The following is a 21116-nucleotide window of genomic DNA, read 5'->3' as shown; positions in this document are numbered from 1 at the left end:
TTTTACACCAAATTAGAACTGGGTGTTTTCATAGGAAGTGTTTTATCACTTTTTTGAAGCTTCTGTATCTTTATTCCTGAGCTCTATGAATATATCACAGTATCAAACCAGTGGGATATTCACAAATACAACAGACTTGTGATAGAACAGAAAAGGAGGAAAGCTTCTTCCTCAACTGGACTGCCAATGAGGTGTTTAAAATCTAAACAAGAGTCTTTTCTACTTCAGTTTTGTTGTGGGTTCTGGTGTTTAATTTTGTTTTAACCTTTGTAAATTTAAAATATAAATGGAAAAAAGATTTTTTTTTTTTTTTTTTGCAGTAATGATTCTGTGTGGATGCACAGGACAATAATATGTTTAGATAAATGTCTGTACTTCCAGTATTTATATATGTAAGATAGGTATAGACTTAGCAACTTAGTTTTGGCACAAATATTATGCTTTCAAAGTTATTTTGGCTTTTTTTTTTCTTTTTTCCCTTGTAGAGTTCAAAACAACAGATGAATTGTGAAAGAGAACAGCTAAGGGTAAGTGCAATGATATACAAAATGTTCTGTTTCTTTAAAACATAAGCAAAATCTAGCCTGTGCTATTGACAGATGGAATACTTAATTTAAGAGGAACATATTTAGTTCATTTGTTGCTTGTTGGTAAATATTGTACATCTTTCAGTATAAAGGAGCTAGATAGATCCAGGTGTTTTGTTTTTTTTTTTTCTGTAATGTGGTGAGATTTGGAAGTAAATGCCTCTTCATGGGACCCTGACACTCAGTGAGCTCCTCCCGTGCTCCACGTGCAGCTTCAGCAGTGCCAGAGGCCACTCTGAGATTGTTTCCAAGCAGAAGATGTCATCCTGTGGGTTTCAGAGAGGAATCAGTGGCAGGGCTGTGAGGGGCTGGTTATTTCGGTGTGTCTGTTGGTTGTGTACAATCTGGAAGGAGAAGGAGTTCCTGAGCCCAGGCTGCTGGCCTCTCTTGTTCTCCCCTTTTCCTGTATTAGAGTGACCATGTTACAGAACTTTTAGTCTCTGCTCCCTGTAAATGCTACTGATCCCTGAAGATGCTGTTCCATTGCAATATTTCTTGATCAATTCAAATATTTGTTTGGGAAAGTATAAGAGACTTCATTAACTAAAAGGAAAAGAAAACAAAACCACAAAAACCCAACCAACCAAAAGTTTTTGGTCATCTGAGTGTTGGTCAATAGACCTACATTTATTGATAGCACATGATGAGTATTTACTTGAAATCCCACATGCAAGGACAGAGGGAGAGGTAGGCCTGAAGGAAGGGTAAGAGTCTATACAAACAAAATTATTGTTGGGAAGAGAAAAAGCAGCTCTTTGTTTGTGTGCTGTTTACTAAGCATCAGCAGTGCCTGCATGACTTGCAAATACAAAGAATATACTTGTCTTAAAATACATTGTGCAGTGTTCTTGTCCACCCAGCCATTCTTTAGATTAACTTCATCAACATATCTAGATGCTTCAGCTGGTCCTCACCACACTTGTAATGAGATTTTTGGTAAACAAGTTATGCAAGAACAATGCATCACATATTGTCCTCAATTCTTTTCCTGCTGACATGTGACTGCATTGCATTGTACTGGAGCTGGAGTGACAGAGCTTTGTTTTATCAGTAGTCATGTCTCAACAGAGCAGCTGTCAAAGCTAAAATATTGCAATAGTACCTGAAGGACAAGCTTTTCAAGAGGTAGCAGTGCCTTGAGAACAAAGGAAGTTTTCATTTCTTTTTATTGTTTTATTTTTCTCCCTTGAATGAAGGAAAACATTGTTTTTAAATATAACCTGAGGAGGCCAACAGCTCTTTCTTCAAGTAAATTTGTGTGCTTTTTCAAAGCAGTGGATAAAAGGTGGTGCAGTGAAACTTCCATGCATCTTTCTATTCCAGTATTACACATTGATGTCTAACAATGAGCTCAGTGCTTAGGATGCCTCTGTGTCATAGCAAAATGTGACACCTGAAGACAAAACCACGTTTGTAACCTACCAAATTTAGGTACATCTTCTTCCACAACTCCTGTGGTGTTCCTGGTACACTAAACACAGTTTCTGTGTAAATTCTGCTCCTGTCCCAGAGACCCCCGTGGCTTTCACAGCTTATCTGCTGTGACAAGGGGTCACACTGAAATTTAAATGCCCTGTGTGGACATGTTGCACTTTGAACACTGGGGAGGTGTCACTTGACCATTCTGCCACTTTTAGGTTGGCTCCCTAACCAAGGAGAGCTGTTAAGGAAATGTTTCATTGGCTGGATCAGGTTTTGCAGGCCTGCAGTATTTTCTTTTGGGGTTGGTGACCTGCCATGAGCACTTGGATGTGAGGCAGTCTCTTCACAAAAAGTGGTGCTTCATCCCACCTGAAAGAATTGAAATAGAACAGGGAAACAGGATTAAAACAACAAACTGCCAACATCCTGTTGTGTGTTAAACCAAGTCACCAGATTATTGTTAGATCATCTAATAATACAATAAACAAAGATATATCTCCCACTTCCTTTCTAAGTCTAAGATGAAAATGTCTGCCACTCTCCTTTTTTGATTCCTTAGTAATTCCTTAGTCTAAGAGTCATTAAAAAGTTTCAAAAGAAAGGCTTGTTAAAAGCAAAATAGTATAAATAAATAATTAGTCATTGTGTGGCTGTAGAAAGAAATATCCAATTCTGACTAAAATAATTTCTTCAGACATTTCTCACCTCATATCTGTTTCACTGCCTTGTAAATTCTAAATGCAAAGCAGCACATCACTGTTCTGGAATAAAGCATTTAGAGTAATGAAACTCATTCATATTAGAGCCTCTGGACATTATACATTATATTTACAATGAATGATAATCCTAATAACTAAGGAAGCCTGTGTATTATAACACTTTTCTACTCTATGTTTGAAATTCACAACAATCACAAGTGTGTAACTTATTTGCCCTGCCAACCTCGTACAGTCCCCAGGTAGACATTAATGTCTTTACTTGAATTATTTAAATGAGAAATTATACAAAAAACTATGGGAATTTTATCTCTATCAAGGCTGGTTGGAGGTTTTTTATTCCATTTGGAAACATAACTTTACCTAACTTTGGTGAATTTCCATTTGATTTAAAAAAAAAAAAGGCATCAATGCCATTCTTCAAGTTTTACTTTCTCTTGGCAGTGGTTTTCGTTACAATGTGCTGCCTTGAATAATAACTATTTTCATGTTTCTTAATGTCCTTTTGCTTTCTAATCTGGTGTCACTTAAATCAAGTTATACTAAAAAACACAGTGTCTTTTAAAGGCAAATTGACTCATCAGTATTGCTCTCCCCACCTCCCTCTACACACTGAGCTTCATCAGTATTTCCTTTAAAGAAAATAATGATGCTCTTTACTCCCCTTCATTGTGTCTTGTGTTATCCAGTCCTGGTTTATAAATCTCTTTTTGGACTGTCACACCCTCTCCTCCTGGCTGACTCTCCCCTGCTGCCCCTTGCTGCTCACGAGTGGCTGTGTGTGGTTGGAATTGTGATGCATTAGAAATGACCTGTAAAGACACAGAACTCACAGCTTGCTCAAAAGCTTTTAAAAGTGCTTTTCTGCTTATATTTCAGTCTGAAAAACAGACTTTGAAACATGCGTGGTCCGGGTTATTTAAGGCTGTGAAGAAAATTGGGATATGAGCCCTAAATAGAGATTATTTGGAGTACATAAAGCTATAAATAATGGCAGTGACAGCTCAGAAGTCTGTCTGCTATTCCCACCAAACCTTTCTTGCTGGTCTGACTTGAACCTGGGATGGTGCTTTTTTTATCATAGCCTAAGGACATGACTTAAATGTACAGGCTAACTTAAAGCTTACTGAGCTTTACCCAACCTTCAAGTCATAATTTATTATTTTGCATGATTAATTCAGTCTGTTTAAAATGAACTCCTGTATCTGTCCTGGCATGAGTTGTGTTATAGAAGCAAATGTGTTTTGGTCCTGATGCAGCAATGCCAGGTGAGCTCTCCAAGGTGGGCAGGGAGCAATTTAAAACTCTGATATTGGGAGGCTTTTTAAATGTTCCTGTGAATACCAATGAGGTCTAATGGTAAACGGTGTGATTAGCTTCCTTGATCTGAAATTTTAAGTGACCCAGTTGTTGCTGTAATTAACAGCTGCTTTCACATGTGCTTATTATCCAGATACATTATATGCAGCCAGAGTTCCTTCTCTGGCCTGAAATACGGGCAGGGCAGGCTCTTACTATCATCTTGTATTTAATGTCAACTTCTATGGCTTTATAGTGCTCTAATTTTCAAGGAGACAGAAGTTTTGCATTCAATATTGTTCTATTTGTCTTGTCTCTTATACGGTAAATGAAATAAAGTGCAACATGCAGCAAAAATATATATCAGAATTACACCAGGTAGAGAGAAAACAAAAGCAAATACATTGATGCCCAGCATCATTTTTAAGCAACACTGATCCTGCAGTATTTAGTTTTGTGTCTTTATTCAGTGCATTAATTTATCAGCTTTGTAATGTGCTCAATTGTATTGATGAGGGCTCTTGGAAACTTTTTTAGGAAACTTTTTGAGGCTCATTGTTGTGGCATTAGCTTTCTCCAGTGATTAAGAATAGTCCAGTGACATTTTTGTGTCCAATGTTCCTCTGATGCACTAAGTAGTTACATTGTGATTCAGTGACAGACACCAATTTTTTAATCAGTTTGAGCTGCACAAAACCAAACAAGTAACTGGAAAGAAGAAGAGAGTCAGAGTGGAAGTGATTTGTTAAGCAGATAATATTCTGGAGGGTTTTCTGAAGTTACTCAGGGCAATAGAAGGGCAGAACACATGTGGTGGTTGGCCAAGAACCTCTGCTCTCCATCCACCTCTGCCCACACTGGACAGGAGGCAAAGAAATGGGGATGAGTTTGTTTTGTGAGTCAGTGATGTCTTGTTACCAGAGAGCAACGTGGAATTTCTGCATTTCTGCAAAACAGGACAGCTGGTTCTGACCAGTAATAAAAATGTCACTTCTTGCCTTTCCTCTGAAAACCCCTTGGTCTGCATTTCTAAACAACATGTGTGTGTTTTGCCTGGAAGAGTAATACCAAGTATTATATGTCCCTCAAAGGAAAAAGGGTTCAAAGGGGAGATAACTACTAAAGTTGGATCAACCCAGTGTGTTTACTACTCATCCTTTCCTTAGCAATTCACATGTGCTGCATTTGACGTGCCAGACAAGTGGCTTCAAGTGATCCTACTTGTAGTTATTCTGGCAGTGAGCTGTGTGTGTCATCCTTGGTGTAGGTGTAGTGAGGAGATACAGGTAGGTGAGATCAATAAGATGATGTATTTTTGGTCCCTGATTTGTATTACACCTTGACATGGAATGAAATTGGAGTATTCTCACTCACTGTCTTACCAACTCTATTCCCAGTGGTCCAAAAAGAGTAATACACATCACAGCTCGGAAAAAAAAAACCAACAACAACTTGGAAATAAGATCTAAAAAAGACTGGGGAGAAGGGTTAATTGTAGGGATGTGATTTAATTTAAATGTTAACTTAGATTGAAATAAATGTGTGCCAAAAATAAGGCAACTAGAAAAATGCAAATTTCAATTACAGTCTCCCTTGGCAGTTCTGCTGAATTTTAGGAGCCTTCCCAAGATTAGTAACTCATAATGCTGCCTCCAATTTGTTGCTTAATATTATTGCAACTAAAAACAATAACAAGGTAATGAAAACTGTCAAGGTTCATGTTTCAAGTGCCATGGCCTCTCACCACAAGGATTCTGTTCGTTTCAAATGCTAACTGCTAAGAGGGCCCTCGGATCAAGAGAATAAAGTGTTTGCAGCACTTTGTTCAATAGTGGTGCCACTCACTTCAGGTTTCTTTGAATTCTTTCAGGAATATTTAAGAGGCCTTTAGGTATTGTCCTGACTGCTCTTGATGGAATGCTATTCAGAAAACTTCCCATTCCTGTCCTGATGTTGTTTTGGCATCTCTCTCTGAGAACAGCAGGCAGAGGCTTTTCTGCTGTTCAAGCACCACTTTCTTTTGAATTCAACTTTGATTTTTGCACAGTCAAGTATTTTCTCTGTATGGTGCTTCATAATTGCTGGAACTGAAGAATTACAGGAATTTTTGGTGAGGCTGAAGCAATGTTTGCACTCAGTCCAGTTAGGGTGACAGATTCCATTTAGGGCTGAAGCACTTTGTGTGGAATTCAGCAGCTCCTCAATGTGTGTTTAAACTCATATCTCTACACAGACAACCTGTCCACAGGGACAGGGAAGAGTTCACTAAGGGCAATGAAGGTTCAGGAAGTGGTAAATTTGTGAAAGGATAGAAGGAAATATATTTGGACAATTTAAGGGCTGCTGAGCCAGCACCCAACATAAGTTCAGTATCCTCGTGCTCTCCTGCTGCTGCACACACATGAGCAGTGCCCAGTGCTGCATCCTCTGGGTTTGGGAACAGCTTCTACAGAACAGCAACTTCTGCTTCAGACTTCTGCAGTGACTGCACACAGCTCCTGCTGCAGAACACTTGCTGTGAGCAGGGCTGCTGTCCTAGAAAAGAAGAAAGGTTTTCTTGCTTAGTTGGTGTTTGTTGAGAGGGAGCTCTTTTTTCACACAGCTTTTGTAGTTTCTCTTTGATCATCTGGAAATCAGACCTTTGAGTGCACAGCTTTAACAGTGTTTATACTATCCTGACTTATTAGCTCAACCTCTGCTGTTGCTGAGGCAATTTGACTAGCAAAGATCATGGTCTCTTTAGTGTCACACCTCATTCAAGCAGAAAACACTATCTAATAGTTTACAGTGCAGTTTGGAGAGTTTGTGGTTTTGGTTTTTGTTGTTTTATTTTGCTTGGTTGAGTTTTTTGTAGGTTTTGAGTTGTTTTTTTTTTTTTTTTTTTTTTTTTTTTTTTTTGCCTGGGTGTTCCCACGAGGCCTTTCTGGCTTGGCTGGGGGTTGTGTGGTTTTGCATGGGCGCTGCTGGCCTTTGAAAACCCAGGAAAGGCTTTCCAGTTGCAGGTAGTTGGGCTGGATTTTTAACACACTCTTAGGTCCATCTGAATGGTGGATTTCTATTCTCATTCATTTAAAAGAACGGTCTGAGCATCAAGATTTTCAAAGGGAGCAAGAAAGGCATTGAAAATATGGTAAGAACTGAAAAAACCCCAAACAAATTTACACGAACAATCCAAAAAACAAGGTGTTTTAGGGACATATAGTCACTGAGCCATCCTGACTTCTTGAACCAGTATTTTTCCAAGTAGAGTGAATGAAGGAATATAGATTTTAATAGGGATATCATCTCCTTGTATTGATGTTGATGGTCTTTTTCTGTTCTCTAAAATCTTTCTAAACTTATTTAAACTGGTCAGATATACTACTCTACAAAAACCTTGCATTATGCTTTTTTTAAAGTAGCTGCCAAATTTTTTCCAAGCACAAGGAAAAGTGAATTCCCCTTTAAAAACCCCAGAAATACATGAATAAATATTAATATGCAAATATATACATACAAGTCTGTATTTGTATTATACAGATATAAAAATACAGGTAAGGATCCAGTCCTGCTTGTGGTTGACATGCACATACACCACACTGTTGGATAAAGAGTGAAATCTTGGCTTTGGATAGGCCAGAATTTTAGAAGTCTGAATTTGTTCTTAGTCCTGACATTGTAATAGTAAGAATAAGTGAACTGTAAGTGAGCTTTGTTCTATTCTGCATCAAAATCCCAACTTGTCCTCAAAGCCAAGTCTTCATGTTCAACAGAAATGGCTTTCTTGGAACAAAATCCCAAAAAACTCCATGTAGTCCCCAGGAAGCAGGGTAGAGAAATAAAAAGAAGCCACACCAAACAAAGTCCATGCTTTATCAAGCTGACAATAGTTTTTTGTCATCTTGAAGGTTTGGGAAGGAGCTATACCTGGTGTTGGAAGACAGGTGAAATACAGAATTTTACAAACACCTTTAGTCGACTAATTTTTCTTCTTTTCACAAAGGCTTGCAGCAAAAATTTTGTTCAGAAGGAAAGTGTATTATGCAGAGTTTGACACTTTTCCCTGTGTGGGCCTGGAGAGGTGGAGCCAGGTGAACCTCATGGAGCTGAACAGGGCCAGGTGCAAGGTCCTGCCCCTTGGCTGAGGCAGCCACCAATGTCAGCAGGGACTGGGGGACAAACTGATTGAGAAATGGAGGAAATCCCGAGCTGGTGTTTCCATATTTGTAGCGTGGTATCTGGAGGATCCATTTTATGAGCCAGGAAGTGGAGAAAGGTAAAAATGCTCAGCTGATTTGTAGCATCTTTGCTGTTTCTCACCCCTGGGAGAAGCTGACCTTGTTTTGAGGATGTTTTCTCCTCCACATCTGTGTGCTGTTGTGTATTTTGAAGCTTTGATCACCTCTGTTTTCTTTCAAGACGGTGTGGCTTAGACAGGGAGAGGGAGAGATAAAACCCAAGTGCATCAGATCACAGGCATTTTCTGTGCTCCACTAATACTGAAATTGGAGCCCTTCATGTGAAGGAGTGGCTACAGATGTATCCCAGGTATGTAATCAAATGCCAGCTAGACTGTTATTCATAGGTAATGGGCAAAAATACAAATGCACTCAGTGCTCACAAGTTCCATTTCCAGCATTTCTCTTTCATGCAGTAGTTATCTCTGCCTTCGGATTCTTAAGATCTTTTTGAGTTCAGCTCTGAAAGTAAAAAAAAAGTGGTGTTCATCTCAAGGTCACTTTGGTACTTGAGAGCAGCTGCCCTCCAAAGAGCACATAATGAATAGTTTTATTACCTTTTGGTTGGTTTTCCCTACGTGCTGTAGATTGCTTCATATGCTATCAGCTCATTTCTCTTTTTTTTCTTTTTTTTTTTTTTTCCTCTGAACCACTGCTTCCTACAACTGTTTTCATCATTGTTAAAAATCATTTATATAGCACCATAAATTACAGGCACTTTACAAGCACAGAGTAAAATACTGCCTTTGCCCCAAATACTTTATGGTTCAGATACATCCTTGATACCTGGTGTACCTTTTTTTTACTTAACACACTGCCTGGGAATTTTAAGGTAGATTGCATTAATCTCCTGTTTTATTCCCACAATTTTTCATGATCAAGGGATGGTGAGTGCCTTTATGTGCTCCACATAACCAATCATCTGTGTGCTACTTCCCATAAAGGTATTGTAAACATTCTGCTTGCTGAGGATTCCAGGCACACATTTTAGTACTCATACATTTGCATCTAAAACCTGTAGGTACTGGAAAAAAAATTCCCAGCCTTTTGATAATTTAACTCCCCACCTTGTTCTCTTTTTTTTTGATGTTCTAACTGGCATTTCCTATTTTTTTGGAATGAAATCTCCCACAGTTTTTCACGTGATATTGCCACAGTATTGCCCAAGGAAAATCCTGGCAGCATATTCTTTGAAAAGGCAGTTTATTATTTGGAGTTTTGGCTCAATTATTAGGTTCCCAGCTCCAGGATATCTCATACCTCATTTACACTCCTGCTTCCACTAAGGCAGGTATTTAAAATCTAATTGTAGTTTTAATTTAATTTAAAATTAGGATTTTTTTTTAAATGTTTGCCTGGATGAATTTAGTCCAGAATACATTAGAGGTCTGTTGCTATAATAATTTACTATTTTCTTTTACCTTTAAACACTGATTTTCTTTTATAAACCCTAAACAGACACCTGTAAATTTAGGGGAAATAAAACTATAAATTCACTTAACAATATAATTTTTCCTAAGCACTTGAAATGTGCAGGTCTTGGGTGCTGGGCACCTTTCCAGTCATATGCTCATCTGGAATTGTGGAGTCCACGAAGGGATTGTGGGAATTTCCTTCAGTTATGATGATCTTGTATCCTGAGTATCTATTTTGCACAGAGAGACAGTAAAATATTTTGAATATTCATCAGTGTTAAAAATATAACAAAACTTTCCTTGACTCATTTGTATCCAAATTTTGGATTTTTTTTCACATGTTGACATCAGAACAGAGCAATCATGGTGTGCTAGCATTGCCACGCAGTTCTTTCTGGTTTGAAAACCAGATCTAATGGCTGAAAACAATTAGTCTCCCTTATTCTATTCAGTATGTTAGAATTATAATCCTGAGCCAAATTTCCAGTTTTTTTAAAAGTGTTTTTTTTCACTAATTTATTTGAAAATGTATTAGAGGCTCCAAAATAATGCATAATGATATTAGGTTTATATTTAAATCTCAGACTTTTACAATTTTTAGAGAACTCTGTGACTTCTATGATACCAAATACATAATGATGTGAAAAACATTGGCCCTTATTTTAAAAAGGTTGAAAGGAAAAGAAAAAAAAATATTTTTTCAAATTGGTTAATGAAAGAATATTTCCATGTCTTACTGTGAATAATCCAAACCTTATTTTGAAAGTGCTGGCAACCAATGAAGTTATTCAAAAGAGAAGTTTACTAAGTGTGCATCTGGAATCATGCTACCATTAGTGTGGCAATAGAATACAGAGGAAATTCAGGTGAAACAAAGATTTTTTTTTTGTTGTTACAGTAAATAACAAAAGCAGATTGATGTTCCTGTGTTGTGTTTTTCTGAACTAAACCCCACCCAAACGCTTGCACTGTTTATTTTGCTGTGCTGCTGGCACTCAAGCATGGTATTGGTGCATTCAAATGCATTATAGGGAGCACTCAGCCTCCTCCCTGCTTAGGCTCCTGCTGGAGGCACAGGGAGTGCCTTTCCTTGGCCAGCTGGAGGAAAGAATTTTAAATTCTTGGAGATGGACTGGAATTTGGAACATAGAAATAGTGTTGAAAGGTGTATCTCAGGCCAAGAGAACTTTAGTGTATGTTAGTTAGGTGTTGGTGCTCCCTGACTTCAGTGTTTGGGTGTCCACAGCCACAGAAAAGTTTAATTCAGAGTTTGAAAGGGGAGCAGTGAGTGAACCTGGAGAGTCACTCTGTGCAGAGAATGCCAGTTCAGTGCTCAGGGAACAGCACCAGGCATCAGCTCTGAGAGCCCAGCTGGGCTTGATGCAAGCTGAGCCTGCAGCCCTGAGTCTCCCTGCCTGGAAAGAACTGCATTAACGAGCCGGGCTCCTGGAGAATTCCCTCCTTTGAAGTGCAGGTCAGGATGGAAAACGAGCCCTGCTTGTTACCCCTTTGCTCTGAATGTAACTTGTTCTTAGGAGACAGTCACTAAATACAGGCAGGGTACCCAATTCTGAATGGTTTTTGCTTGTTTGTCATATTGGTAGATGAAAATTCATGTTTAAAAAAAAAAGTAACAAAATCAAAGTATCTTTTGAAATGCTTTAAGAATGTTTGCTTGCAAAGCTCAGTGAGCAAAGATGCTGTGGTTTAGCAAGGTCTTGCTCAGTGAAAAGCAGTAAGAAGTGCCTGATGCCTTTGATCAGCATTTTGCCATTTCCTGTGAGTGGAGCCCAGCTGAGCCTGATGCAGTCCCAGAGAGAAGGGATCCGGAAACTGTTCCCAGCTCTGTGCTGCTCCTGTTCCTCAGTGCGGGCTGTTTCTGAAAACAAGAGCAGCAGAGGTTTGGTGTGCCCCTTGCTGATGATCTTTTAGGCTCAGTCCAAGTGCCACCAGCCTTTTGTCACGGGGAGTGCTTCAGAACTGAGCAGTAACCCTGGGCTGCATCACAATGTTGCCATTGTGTTGGTGATTTGTCTCTGGTGAAAGATGGAACAGTAAAGCGTGGAACAACTTCTCCTTGTGATGCTACTGGAAAATTTCCCTCCTGAGTGGGGGGAAATAAAAAAATCTCAGTTGTCACGTATGCACGAAGTATTATCAGCCTGTACTAGCAGAAGAATTTACATTTTGGGTTGAGACAGAGGTTATACTTCCAGAATGTCACTGTCTTCAGAACAGAGTGTAATTTGTTTTGGTTTTTTTCAGTGTCAGTACCTGTGCATTTGCTGTTGGAAATAGTTAACTTTGAATTTTGTTGCTGGGAAAGAAGTATCCAACTGATGTGAACCATGAACCCTCTAGGAAAATAGAAAATATATAGATTCAGAGCATCTCAGAACACCAATTAAATATTTAGTGTACAGGCTGGATCCCTCATAATGGAGAGTGTCTGAGGTAAACACAGCATCTCTAATGTACAATCAATTTAATAAGGGAAAGGATGGGCAGCTCATGGAAGGAGAGATGATGCAGGGAGTATTTTGATTTCAGGCAGAAGAACTGTATGAGAAGGGAACTTTATAATTGTGAGAATGAATAATCAGGCAATCCAGCTGAGTTTGCTGAAGGAATTTCTGACATAGTGGAAGGCAGTGGGGGAATGTGAATTACTCACAAGTTGGTTTGATTATTGCCTGGTTTACTGGCCTGGTGGTGGCTGTGCAAGTGGGTCTAGAAGGAGAACTCTGACATGATTTGTAATGCTTGACACATGTAGGGAACACTGTTCTGAATCTGACCTTTTGCCACAAGCTGCATACTCCCAAAATTTTTTAAGGCCAGGAAAAAAACTCTTCCTCCTGTGGGGACGTGGGAAGTGATATAATGACCTGGTTACCAAGTGCTAGCACCATCTCCTGTCCCAGAGTGTTCCTTGGAGCAGGGCTGTGTGCACTTAGCTGCAGGGTGGAAGGACAGCTGCTCAACTACAAGAACTCCCTAACAGTTGTGTTGCATTTACCTTTCTTCTAGAAACACCTGCTCTTCAAAACCAGCCATGTCCTGTTTAAACAAATCCTAGAAATGAGTGTTTGTACTTTTTAAGCTTCCAGTGTGAACAAGAGCAGACCATGGGTAGCTGCAGTCACACCCATTCACAGATGTGTTGTGCTCCAGGATGCCAGGAAGTCTCAGAAAGCACTCTCCATCTCCTTTTGTCTTCTGGCACACCCTGGGTTCCCTCTCAGGGTCTGGACTGATGCACAGAAATTTCCCAGTATTTTTGAAGTGATGTCAAAATCATTTGAGGCCACTTCTGAAAATCAGAACCGTTTGGCCATGCATGTGCATACAGCATGTTGCATGCTTTAGCAAAGCACTGATGCAGCCTTAATTATTGTCTCACTACTTAGCTGTCTTTGATACACAAATGTCAGGTTTCAGAAAATGTCAAGGGTTTGTGGAAAAACATAGTCTGAGACTTATTAAAGGTGAATGTTCTGTGAGTCTCATGGTAGAAGCCAAAAAATAGAAAAAGGGTAGTGGAGAAAATCTGCAGACATCAAGATGATGGAGAGGGTCCTACAAGTCACAAAATGAAAGGCAGGCAAAGATGCCCAAAGTGTTTTTGTGGTCTGGAAGGCAGCCAAAGAGGCATTGATTTATTAAAGAGCAGCATCACGGCTTCCTTTTCTCAGTGCAATGGTGCCATTAGAGCTCCTCAAACCGTTTCTGATTTCCTTGGGAATGCGGAGTAGAAGATTCTGAAGACAGTTGTTATTTCTAGGCTAATGCCACTGCCAGACCATCTCTTTGTGTACTTGGCTGGGGAATTCAGTGTGTAAAGTGTGAGTTCCCAGATGGTTAAACACAGCCACTACTTGTGCAAGAATTGCCCCAGCAGTTGTGTAGGTTTTACACTCTGCAGTTGTGATGTGGTATTACAAAATCGGCTTTAATGACACAGCAGTCGTGAGACACCAATTGTGTCAAAAATGCCAAACTCTGCTGTTTTGTTACTGGAGTTAACTCAGTGCTGTTCTTGTGCACTGCTGATATACTGGGAGTGATTAGCACCTGTAGCATCAGCTTTTTGTCTGTTTTTTGTAGCTGTCCCAATCCTCTTACATAACTCCTTTTCCTCGTTTTCTCTCTGAATAGCCAAGATTAGTTTGGTAGTTTTCCATTCCAAGCACATTCCTTGTCCCTACAGTGCCTCCCTAAAACCCTGCCCCTGTGTCTCCTTGTTTGTCACTTGTCCTGCTGGGAGATGGGCAATCCCTCCACCAGGACGCAGCTGCAGTGGCACTGTGAGCAGAAGTGGAGCTGCTGGCCAGCCCCGTGGCTCTGGTGCTGTTCCTGGTGGCAGAGGAGCAGATGTGTCACCTTTGTTGTCACAGGGCTGCTGCCATCAGCAGTGCTGCTCTGGGAGCAGAAGTGTGCTCAGCACACACTGTGGATGTGCCTGTCCCTCACCAAATCAAAGCACTGATATCACCCACCCTCAGTTACAAGGCTGTTCTCACCTTGTTAAAAAACAAGTGAGACGAGAAGACAGAGCATGAATTAGTTTTGTCAGATATATAGTCAGAAATAGCAGCTGATAGGTTTGCTGTGATAAGTTCTGTGTGATGGCTTTGCTGAAAGGTAGGCTGTTCCATGATTTACTGAACTATTATAAGTGGTAAAACTGATCCATTTGTTATCATCCAGTGCATAAAGACTTCAGGATTTAAGGAGCCTGCACTAAATAACAAAGCAATTTATATACTCATAAACTGAAAATTACAGGGAAGAAGTCCTTAAGTCATTGGTAATAGGAACCTTTTATCATATTAGTGATGATTACCAAATGTTAACCCCTACTCCCATTTTAAAACAAAATCTTACCTTACAATAGTTACAATTACTTAAAGAAGTCCTAGAGATAACTTTGTATCGATTTTTGGTGCAAGTGTGGCAAGTTTTATTTATTTATCTGAGTGCCATCCCTCTCCCAGCCCATCAGGTCCCTGCATCAGCTGATGGATGGCTCTGCCAGCAGCAGCATGGGGCTGATGTTACCTGAGGAATGGGATTAGCTGCCTCCACTACTGGGGAGCAGATCTGTACCCAAAGCAAATTTGAGTGTAATATCTTGACGAGAGATTTTTTCTGTGTTTCAATAACTCGATAATAGTTAGCAATAGTTGTTTTTAGATGAGCATGTTCTAAGGAGAATATAATTATGTGTCCTACTGTGAAGATGGAAATACCCTCTGCCAGGTTTGAAAAATGCATTATAAGATTGTGAGTCGTCTTTGTGTTCTCTTGAAGCAAAGATTTTATGGGAATGGAAAGAAGATGTTGACTAAAGCTAAGCAAACATTTGCCTGGATGTAATTTTACTGATGACACTAGTTTCTTTTTTCTGCTCCAGAGCATCCTGAGACACTTAATTCATGCAATTTTATTCGACCAATCTAAGTTCTCAAGGAACAGATGAATTGAGAGCCACTTGTTACCAGTACTCAATATTTGATATCCAGCTTGCTTTGTTCAAGTGTGAATGATCACACGCTGAAACAGATTTGTTTCTTTTTGTGATCTGTATAAGCAGAGTATCTGAAGCCAAGGGGAAGATTTGCACACACTCCTGGGCATTGTCCAGAGGAAAGCTGGAGAGCCATAATAACGTTTCAGGAAACTTAGATTAAACTCTTTTCTTGCAGTGGGTAAATTCTTATCCCACTGTCCTTGTGTTAAACTTGTCTTTCATCAAACCTTATTTAAGTGAAGTCAAATCCATCATCAACCCACAGTAACACCCTCTGTGATCAGACTGGAGCTGGAGTCCAGCTGACATCCTAAAACCAGGAGAGCCTGTGTGAGGTTTTCCTGTGGCTGCCAGGGTTTTCTTTGGCAGAGCTGTTGGCTGAGTCTCTTCTCAGCAAAGAGAGTGAAGAAGCAGCAGCAGTCTAGCACCTGCCACTGAAATCATGGGCAAGGCATTGATTGAGCTGTTACCAACTGAACAATGACCACTAATAATTTGGCTTAATTAAAGTTGCTCAGTTACCCTGAGTTTTGCCAGGATGGAATGTTTGAGTGTTGGGAGAAATAAGCCACGGACTTAGTTCCAGATGTGTCATAAATGAAGTGTTTGTACCACCATGGTTTTCTTCCCATCACCTTGCTGTGCTAAGAAAAGGGCAAGCAAAGTTTCATAGTGCTGGTTCTGTGGGAAATGATCAGCTGTGTGCATCCCGTGCATGGGCCATGGAATGTGGGAGCTGAGGGAGCTCCCATGTGCCTCCATCCCGCCTGTCCCCCTGGGAATGTGCACAGTTCATCACAGCCAGGAGTCTGACTGGGGATTTTTAATTGTGCTGAGCTTTAATGACCACATTGTTGGCCGGTTGCTCCTCAGGCTTTCTTGGGGTGATATTCTGATCTTGTTGTACAGCAAATGAGCACAGAACCCAATTTCTTGCCTCAAAAGTGACAGAGGGGCTAAAATAATAGAAATTAATTGAAAATGGGAAAAAACAAAAACAAAACAAACTAAAAATTGCGTGGTGAAAACACAGAGTTTATAAAGCTCCCGAGCTGTACATGAAGTTGCACTTCAGTTGCTCCTCTGCATTTATGCTGAAATTCCAAAAGCAACAGCCAGGGAAAAAAAAGCAAAACCCACCCCCTTAAAACTGCAGTGACACAAGAACTGATTAAGGGCTTGTTTTGTTTCCGTACCTCCTAACAATTTGCAGTTTTTCATTTCATATATAGCCATGATAGATGAGGCTGTTAAGGTGTGGAAATTAAGCACAAACACAAATATTTCTAGCCTTCTAAGTGTTTGAAATTATTTTTTGTATTCTGTATAATTATGAGAGATTTTAGCGTTGTTGCAGCTCATGTATCATGTGCATCATTTGTATCTTTTCTTGGGTAAGTTGAATTAAAAGAAACCAGTTCGTTACCAGTAACAGCAATGTAATCATTACCATCACATTCCCTCCCTCCTTTATTACGTTTTTGTTTTATTTTGTGGTTTTTGTTTTTTTTTTTTTTTTTTTTTTTTTGTTTTGTTTTGTTTTGTTTTGTTTTGTTTTGTTTTGTTTTGTTTTGTTTTTTTATTAAACCCCTCTAGGTTAAATTCAGAAGAACAGAAAGAACAGAGATGTTAGTTGAAAAATAAGACTCATTAAAGTCACTAAGTTTTCTCTTTGCAGTCCATTAGTCAAATCTATGATTTTGATACCCTTCTATATGATCATATAGCAGCTAGAAAATCAGAGATTATACCATCCAGCACTGAGCTTGTTTTAATATTCCTGCAGTTCCTAGGAGTCTTATACCCCTCCTGCAAAAGGAGGAACTTAGTCTGCATTTTCTTATCTTCCAGTGCAGTAAGCAGCAATATCAGTGCTATTTCCAATCTTCTGTGTCATTAATAAATATGCCAAGATATGTCTATGAATTATGGCCCTTTAATAAGGTAATGGAGCTCCTAGAATCTAGAATCTTAGAAATTGAAACTGTTTAGGTGCCAATAAGAATGTGCTGATCACGTATATAACTAATCTTGATTAATTATGAGGACAAAATTTATTGTTTCCTTGTTGATATTACCAACTATTTTTATCTACCCTTAATATCTCACCAATCCTTTGTGATTCTGTAGGGAAAATCAATTATATCCTGATGTATTATAAAACTTCAGGTTGTGGTACAGTCTCACACAGCAATGCTGGTTCTGAAGCTGAAAGTTCCTGTGAGAGCCCCACATGAACATCTTTGGGAGCATCAGAGCAGCTGAGCCATTATAGCAGCAAACAGCAAACACCCAGATTGGTACCAGAGATTCTGAGTGCCTGTTTTTGAAAACAGCAAGGTTCTCATTGATTTCAGCAGCCTTTGACCTGAACCCGATGTCAGCTCTCTCGGACCAGCCTTTGTTGAAATGATTGTGGTCAGTGCCTTCTACTCACTTTTTTTCACATTGTTTGCAAATCCAGAACTTGTAAGAAATGACCTTAGCAAGCAGGATTGAGTTTAAACTTCAGCCACAGGTGCAAAAAGCAGAGTAAGATACCTGTTTTCAGTCATCTTTTTATCCACATTTTTCTACCTGCACAGGAACTACTGATGATCTAACAAAGTATTGAATGTGTGAAAAATGAAACACTTCAAATGAAGGGTTTTGTACGGCAGCATTAGAAACTGTTCCTCGTGTTTGGAGGAATGAGATGTGAAGAATTGACTGAGTAACCAATTTAATAATGAAGAGAATTTAGAATACAGAGAGAGTAGTTGAAAGCCTTGGGACACTGTTCCCTGAAGTTTCATATGCTGCCTCTGCTCCAAAGCAGGGAAATTTTGATACAGAAGTGATTTATAGGCAAAAGCTGTGCACAGCCTTTTATCACATTAATAAAATCTTTAACTAGTCTTTGAAAATTCTAAAGCCTTCTGTGTTCAGTTGAGGTGCACAGATAGAAAGAACTGCTGGCTGGCAGATGTTCAGATACATTATCAGAAAATGTATTTTCAGCCTAACCAGTGTAATGTAATTCATTCTAACATGATATTTCAGGTTTATTGCAGTGTAGCTGACTACAGAGCACGGTGCACTGTGCAGGAGACTGAAGGAGGTGAAGGTGTACAGCTTAAAGGTGACTGGGCTGGGCCTGGCAGGGTGCTGAGCATTGGTGGCTAAACTGACAGATGGTTTAAACCACTCAGAATTGGAAAAAAAAGGGTTTTCTTTTCCTCTTGTAGTCTACCCAGCTGAAGGAAGTGGCTTTATTTAATTAAACTGCACTAAACTATATAAATGTTATTGTCCTTGCATACTACAGTAAAAGTTATCACTTCAGGAATTGCTGTGTTAAAGCTTTGCCTTTTTCTTCCACTAAAAGAAATAACATTTTACCTGGCCCTAGTATTTCACAGATGAAACATAAATAGTGTATATGTATCTGTTTATCTATATAAACTTCTTATTGCAATCTTAGTGAGATGCCATGTGAACTGATTGCTTCATTTTCCTTTTCAATCAGCTCTGAACTATCAGAGGTATACAGCAGTTATTTTTACTTGGACTTCACTCTGGTGGCAGATTCCAGTTGGTTTAGTGCTGTGGGTTTTAGTTTGCTCCCTCCAGTCTTGCTTTGCTGTTGTGTATTCTCTTTATGGGCTGTTTCAGCAGGTGCCTCTCCATTTGCCACCTGCCCTGGTGCAGTGAGTGATTATGTCATTTAGTCAATGTATTTTAATTATTTAGGCGACATTTTACCTTGTATGGTCAATCTGAATATGTAAATGAATTGGAATCTTTAGGTTAAAAGAACATTTTTTGTTGTTGTTTGTTTTTTAATAAGTGGGAAGTCTGTGACCCAAGATAACAAATAAATAACGAAACATAAAAATAAGGCAAAATTTCTGTTTCATCTCGTGCCCATGACCATTTCTATGCCTCATCTCTTTAATTATTATTGATTTATGATATAGATTTGATGCACTTGACAGACTGTGTACAGCTCTGCACATCAGTACCCGAAATGTGCCATGGTCAGGGTGTGGCATACACCAGTTCACACGGTCAGGCATGATGTTCAAATCCCATTCTGCGACCTTAAAAGTGACTAATATTTGCCTCCTTTACATTTTAAAATTGTTTCTCACCTGAGGATGATGTTGATCAATTTGCTAAGTATATAGTGTGTTTTAATGAGATGGATTAAATGAGCTAAAAGTATTTTCATGTAGCAAACGGTAAAAGTCCAAGTGTCAATCAAAAAAACTCGAGTTCCTTGCATGCTTGCTCATTTGAATAAAGTACATTCAACTTTTAAAAAAAGAGCAAAAGATGCAGTTCTTTTTATTAACCTTTATTAAATATGCAAACCAGAATCTTAACTTTGATTTTGAAATATATATTACGGTAAATTAAAAAAAAAAAAAAAAAGTCATACCAAAAAAAAAAAAAAAAGCAATTAGCCCCAAACGGTTTTGCCGTGGTCTGATTTTCTGTTTGTGCTGCCTGTTTGTGGTGCTGGCAGCAGGAGCAGCAGCAATAACGCTGTGGAGACAGTAGATGGCTGTAGAAAAGTGTGTTGAACACTCCTGTGTGAGCGTAATAAGATTGGGAAAGGCCTTGACCTGACTGGATGCAGCTTTTATCTGAAGTACATTTAAAGAGATAAAGGAGAAGCAGGGTGCAGTACATGTTCCTTTCTTTCCTGCAGGAGCTTTGCTTTGAGTTTAAAAATTTCTCAAATGTGGGATTTGTGAACCGGGTCCTTCAGCAGGGAGAGGTAATGGCTCGAGAGCCACCAGAGTCACTCTGAGGATTCCCCCCCTCCCTCAAGACGACTTAGAAATCCTCCTATAAATTCCTACAGAGGGGGCGTCCGTAGATCCCATAATAATAATCAGGAAGTGGTATATTCCCATTTATTTATTTATTTTTACTTTTTTTTTTTTTTTTTTTTTTTTATTCTCCCCCCCCCCCACCTCTCTCCAGTGTAGTTGGCTGCCTTTAGTGCACGGACCTGCTCATTAAATAGATACACCAAGAACTGTTACCTAAGCAAGCCTGACAGTAAAGAAAGGACAGACTGAGTTAGGGAGAAAAAGGGAAGAAAAAAGACAGCCTGAAGCAAGTCACTTCACACGCAGAAAGAGCCACTGAACGAATGCTATTCTCATAAACAAACTAAAAAATACCTTGTAGAAGAAGAGAACTGTGAGGACTTGACAGAAAAAAGGCAAGATTTTCTACCCACTGTTTTCAGTTTTCCTTCCAGACATACTTGGTGAAGTAAGGAGACTTCTGTTTGCTGACAGAGCCCTTGATTTCTTTCAAGATGATGATGTATTTGTGGGTAGGTAGTGTCTCTCTCCATGTCAATCTTTTGTTAATAAATGGACTTTGGGAGTGTGGGTTTTAGCCTGTAGTTGCAGCATGTTTTGTGCGATGTGAGGTGTGTGTGCTGCAGGGGAGCGTGGCTGGGTGCAGTACATGTGCTTGCATTTCCAGGCTGACTTTAAACAAACCGGGTCATTAACGTGAAGCTGGAATTTATTTTCGTGATTTGCAGGATGTGGCAGAGTGCACTGCTTTCTTTTCCTTGCCTTAGAACGTATTGCAATTGTGTAAGATTCACTGTGTGGTTCAGTTACAAAGCAAATGCTGCATCACTTGTGGCTGCTCAGAATTTGCTTTCTCTGTAAGAAATGAAACAATCTTAATGTGATTAAAACTTCTAATGTGTGTTACTTAACCCCGTTTCTTCTATACTAATTGTCACAGTCTGTCTTGGCTTTTGAAGTTTCTGGCAATTGACAACTGCAGATAAAGAAATAGATACTATGTTCCTATTTCTGTGATTTTGATATTCAGCATTGTTCTGGTTCCTTGCAGTACTCTGCTCACCTTAGAAATAATGTTGTGTTATGTATGTTTTGAATTAGTAA

The 21116-nt window shown here is 39.3% G+C and overlaps 1 protein-coding gene across 29 annotated transcripts in view; it reads left to right on the top strand.

Moving 5' to 3' along the window:
• RBFOX1 (RNA binding fox-1 homolog 1) overlaps positions 1-21116 on the top strand; it is a 1116721-nt gene that overhangs the window by 755643 nt on the left and 339962 nt on the right. For 23 of the 29 annotated variants that reach the window (XM_088174490.1, XM_088174487.1, XM_088174481.1 and 20 more), the window contains one exon: positions 486-527. The exons of 4 other annotated variants lie outside the window; for them this stretch is intronic. In XM_088174490.1, the coding sequence (XP_088030616.1) occupies positions 486-527 (42 nt within the window). Of the gene's footprint in view, positions 1-485; positions 528-20218; positions 20525-21116 lie in introns of those variants that run through there. 2 more of the 29 variants (XM_088174510.1, XM_088174512.1) reach the window with 1 other exon arrangement.

The sequence above is a fragment of the Sturnus vulgaris genome, chromosome 16 (assembly GCF_052056855.1).
Source record: "Sturnus vulgaris isolate bStuVul1 chromosome 16, bStuVul1.hap1, whole genome shotgun sequence".
NCBI lineage: Eukaryota > Metazoa > Chordata > Aves > Passeriformes > Sturnidae > Sturnus > Sturnus vulgaris.
This window is presented reverse-complemented; position numbering and strand designations above follow the sequence as displayed.